Source organism: Seriola lalandi, unplaced genomic scaffold (assembly GCF_002814215.2).
Source record: "Seriola lalandi dorsalis isolate HSWRI2012SDOR001 ecotype SW California unplaced genomic scaffold, Sedor1 jcf7180002054561, whole genome shotgun sequence".
NCBI classification, from domain to species: domain Eukaryota; kingdom Metazoa; phylum Chordata; class Actinopteri; order Carangiformes; family Carangidae; genus Seriola; species Seriola lalandi.
The window spans coordinates 1,392,529-1,397,861 of record NW_019525114.1 but is presented as its reverse complement, the minus strand read 5'-3'; the positions used below and the strand labels follow the sequence as shown (position 1 = coordinate 1,397,861).

The window sequence follows — 5,333 nt, the reverse complement described above, 5'->3', positions numbered from 1 at the left end:
TGAGATCGTAGAGCCCAAGAAAATCTCATCAGATATCTTGTTCTGTCCAACCAAGAGTCCAAATCCCAAAAATATACAATTTACAATGTTAAAAAAAAGATGAACCAGTAAATCCTCTCATTTGAAAAGCCACAACCAGCAAATGTTTGGCATTTCTACTTGAAGTCCACTTAAAGTGTTAAAGCGATCAATCAGCGCCTGGTTTCCTCACTATTTTCTCCTTGAGCCGCATTCAAAGTAACAACAGAAGCTGCAACCGTGGCTGAGTTATCTCAGGTATGCACTTGTCCTTGAATATCAAAATCTGCCTGACGAATGAGAGGATGAGATTCCATCTCGGGTGAATCACGCCAAAAGAATCCCATCTGACGTCAAGGACAGAGAAGCCACCCAAAAAAACCCGTACTTTTTAAAACAAACACTAATGCTTCTAAAATACACCGTCTGTCTGGGACCTTGGTGGCCATGATTGATGGTTTTTATGGTTGCATTGAAGCTGGAATCAATTTCAACTTTTTGAGACATGATGGACAATAATTAAAGGGCAAGGAAGTCTTACAAAGCACGGCTTGAGGGAGTTGAATTACGATGGTGAAAAGAACATAATTTCTCAAAACCAAAAAGAGGTTTGTTGAGGACACGGCCAAGTAAAACAGTAAAGGAAGGAGCACAATTCCTGTCAATCAACCGTTACTGCTGTTCAGCAAAATTTCAAATGCTAAATCTAATTACAGAAGCGTGCGCTGTCTCAACGACGGGAATGGGAATGTGGGATCAAAATAATGAAACACAAATGCGTTCAATTTCCTACACCTGGATGTCAGTGATTCTACCAAAGGTCTTGCCAACATATCCATCTGGAGTTTTTCAGGACATTGAGGGCTCAACACCTGCAATTTAATGAACCCGCTGCAGGATACAGAATAACTAATCTGAAACCATATGGATGTTTGAAATCTTCGACAGAACAGCGTGCCAATGGGATGTTTTTGTTCCTGAGCCCCGATTCACGCTGTGCTAATTATCGCTAATTTAACCGAGCCATCCAGCATCAAACACAACACTTCTCCAGGAAAAAAAAAAAAGAAAACCCAACCAGTCACCTACAGGCAAAACTCTCCCAGCGTTACCGCCGCACCACTCCACAAGAAAACACAAAGAGCAGGTTTTTTCTTACCAAGGAAAACGTAGAGAGGAAGAGAAGAAGCCATAAAAGATAAGGCGTAAAAAAAACACTGAGGAAATTGACAGGTGTAAATCAAGGGGAGGGGAGCTGAGATGCTCTCAGGACGGTAATAACCAGCACTGAGAGCGCTGGTGAGACTGGAAGAACCTGCCCCTGGGTCACAGCACAACAGGTACAGACTTGTTACAGAAGGAAAACATTCACCTCGTTGTTGAAGATGTGACACGAGCACAAGAGGAAGAAACGTATTTTTCTCATTTTTCTTTTCGAGGCACTATGGTGGATGTTTGTTTTCTTTCAGCCACAAATCCCTGAGGAATGGGTGGTTTTTTCTCATTTTTGTGCATTCATTATGGAACTGATTTCCATGTAATTGCTGTTCTTTTGTCTCTCTGGCTGATATCCAGTGCACTCACCATACATCTTTCCCTCATCTGACAGGATGATTTTCCTCCTGCCACATGGAGGGTAGATGGCGAGGGCCTCCTGGAAGCTCTGCTCGATGTCCGGGCTCCACACGCCCTCGGCGTCCCCGTCCATGGTCTTGTCCTCGTTGTCCCCGTCCAGCCCATCTTCTGGGCTACCGTTGGCGCTCCACTCGTTGGACGCAATGGTGGCGGCTCCCCCTGGGCCCGACCCCGAGCCCCAATATCAAAGGATCTGTAGGAGACCTGAGGAAGACAAAACATCGTTACAGAGCATGAACAAATAACGAATGGCCGTTTCAACTTGACTGTGACAAACTACAGTTTATGATACTTCTACGATTTGTTCAGCAAAACAAATTTCACAAATGAACGATACTTTTATTATTTTTGAAGCCTGAATCCAATCACCAGAGGTAAAAAGTAAAAATGTTATAAACAAACTACACCACCACCACTAAGCTTCTAACATTTCATTTCATTTATCGCTTACCTCTTCTACAAAAGCCTTTCCTCTTAGAAAGTATAAACGAGTAGAAAGAGTACAAACACGAGGCTGTAGCAGTAGATCGGTTGATGTTTAACGTCCCGAACAACCTTTGCAGTCTCACTGTAGCCACTTGTTAGCAACCAGCCACGAGAGTGAGGCCTTGACTGACGTATTTTATGTCGCAGAATAAAACGTGAAAATGTCTTGAGCTTGTGTTAACCACAGACCTTATTTCAGTCAGCTAACCAAAAACCCATTTAAAAAAAACCCATGAACTTCAGGACGGAAGTTAAAAATGTTAACTCATTTCCTCTTTGATTGGATCCAACATATAATTACCAGGCACCGTCTTTCTTTATGTCTTATCATCATATTATTTTTGTGATCTTCATGTTAGGGGGCCAGTTGGGAAAGAATGAGGAAGTCGAAGAAAAAAAACCCCAAAAAAACAACAAAAAAAAAACATTTCGGCGTTCGAGCTGGTTGAGCGAGTTTCATGAATCCAGGACCAGTGTTCATCCATGGCTGCGGCTCACAGACATCTCAACACACTGAACTGCGCTAACCTTCAGGCAAAGAGGTCAGCGTGGGGGGGTCGGGTTTACGGTATATAGTGCTCATCGCCAGCAGGATCAATAAAATACAAGAGAACGTGGAGCAGGGATTAGATAAAATTCAGTTCGGTTATGTCTACAACCTGATTATCAGCTTCCGTACAGTGTGAACATGAACCCTGCCAAGTTTGTCTCCTGGTTTTCCTTTAGATACCTACATAAACTGAATTAGTTGCGTAGCTGCAAAGACGGAGCACAACTGTGTGAGTTCATGTAAAGCATAATGAATGTGCAGCTTAAAAAGGAATGTCATTCCTCTATAGGTCACAGTTTTGGCTTCCTTTGACATTTTCTTTATTGCAGTCATTAAATTTGTATGAATAAACAATGTTAACCGTAATTATTACTATAATTTCCTCAATTTTATTTCTCTGAAATGGCCAAATGAATTCAAGATATTCCATAAAACGAAGTTTAAAGACCTCACTAATCAGCACTGGCCTCAAAGAATTCTTGTGGTCTGGGAACTGTGTCTCAATGTGGTTGGCTTATGGCTGACTGCAGGCAGAGATCTTAAGTATTTTTCAAGATGCCTTTTCAGAGTTGTATTGTTTCTGAGATGGAAGTCTATGAGGTAACCATGATCCTCTAAGGATGCTTGTGTTTGTACTTTAGCATTTCTGCAGATGCTGACAAAAATCAAAGTTTAACGGATAAACACAGAGAGCGCCAAAGTGAGTGTTCCTGTGGGAAAAACTACAGTGATCAAATTATATGAATATTAAATAAAGGTATTATAGATTAATCGGTTTTCTGTAGTTTTGTTCTGACCTCTCTCAGGAGGTTTGTGTCACTTGTGTGATGCTTCATAGTGTAATTACACCAGAACTGTGTGGCCATGATGTTATTTTACTTTATATGGATACATTTGTGATAGGACAGAAAGTCTACAATATAAAATACAAAATGTAAATAAAATAAAATATGGAAATTCATAATATCCCAGAAATATCCCTTCTCTTCTGTTAATGTGTTAGTATTTAGAAAGGTGCTGCAGTTACACCAAGTCCTCCATCATCCAATCATCATCCAATCATCAGCCAATCATCCAAGAACTGGTGACAAAGCAGAAGTGGAGGATCAGTGATGTTTCCTTTCTCTCCCCATCGGAGACGAGCGGATCAGTTATCCTGCTCCCGCAGTGATACTCTACTACACATGACATACAACATGAAGTTTATGGACGTGCCGGAACCAAAACCAGAGTTTGACAGGTATCCACGAGTCAAGCCGCTAATTTTAGCTGAGGGGGTAATGGTTATGGCGGACCCTGTGGAAGAGGGTCACAATGTGAAAACTCAACACTGAAACTGAGCACTCATCAACAGCTCAAATGATCCGTCTCAGTCCTCACAGATCACACGGCTGGATCCCCACCAAAGACGGCGAACTACGTATGACCAGAGTCTGGGTTCGTTCAATCGTATTCTGTCCTGCCAAAAGGCCTGATACGTTCTACAAAATATGCATCCAAAGGACAATGACAAAAACCACACAGAAATGTGTTGTTTGGTTCCAGCTTCTGAAATGTGAGGATATTCTGATTTTCTTTGTCTGGTATAGCAGTAAAGTGACTGTACTGGACAAAGAAGCAGAAAGAAGACAGGATTAATCACCGATTAATCCGCCAATTATTACTCGATTCATTTTTCTGTCTATAAAATGAAAAATGCCTGTTAGAATTAACAACGGCTCAAGATGACGTCTTCAAACGTCTTCACAGCCCAAAGATATTCAGTTTACCGTCACACATGACAAAGAAAAGCTACAATCTTCACATCTGATAAAAATGGAAACGGCAAATATTTACAAGTCACTGTTGCTTGAGAAATGACTACAACGATTATCTGCACGCAATATGTCGATCAGGGGAAACTGATCGACACTTTACTTAAAGATTACTCAAGAATAAATAATTAGCAACAATGAAAATAATCATTAGCTGCAACCCTAAATGGAATTTAATCTTTTTAAGTTTTAAAAAATGCAAAAGAAAACAGACGCCACATGTTACACATTACTGTACAGCTATCTCAACATTTATGGCAGCTCGTTTCACTGTCTTGCCGTCAGGAGTCTGTGCAATGCTGCAAATTAAAATCTCACACAGTGACATCAACACTGGTGTAACCTTTACATTTCTGTCTCAGCCTCGAGTATAGCAGATGCTGCCTGTGTGGTCTGGTGTGGAAATGTCTCTCAGGCAGCCCAAAGTATTTCATTAATGAATGCACAGGTGCTGTGGGGGCAACAGCTTCAGTAAAGCCGGGGCAATAATCAAAGACTGGTGGCACAGTGAGGCGGGGAGCGAGGGCCAGCCACTCTTATTGTTTATCTCCAATTATAGCAGAGAAAACATTGCAAACCTCCTTCGCACCGCGAGCTGTGAAGAGCAGCAAACGCTGCTCGGTGGAACACGCGGATCTGACGATCTGGACGGAGCCCCGAGTGCTCACAAGAGTGCGTTCAAGTGAGGTGCTACGAAAGAGAAGCTCTTCACTGAGAGAGGGGCCTGAATTCCAGACATGTCCTTATTAAGAAAGGGCTGCGAGTGCTCACTGTTTCTCCTCCTGCCTCCCTTGTGTCAACCCAACGCCCTCCCTCCCTCCTCTGACCCC

At 42.2% G+C, this 5,333-nt stretch overlaps 1 protein-coding gene across 12 annotated transcripts in view; it reads right to left on the bottom strand.

Moving 5' to 3' along the window:
• Positions 1 to 5,333, bottom strand: part of tead3b (TEA domain family member 3 b) — a 30,903-nt gene that overhangs the window by 15,961 nt on the left and 9,609 nt on the right. For 11 of the 12 annotated variants that reach the window (XM_087176579.1, XM_087176580.1, XM_087176582.1 and 8 more), the window contains exon 3: positions 1,603 to 1,857. In XM_087176579.1, the coding sequence (XP_087032705.1) occupies positions 1,603 to 1,726 (124 nt within the window). In that variant the 5' untranslated portion in view covers positions 1,727 to 1,857. Of the gene's footprint in view, positions 1 to 1,602; positions 1,858 to 5,333 lie in introns of those variants that run through there. The other variant, XM_087176585.1, reaches the window with a different exon arrangement.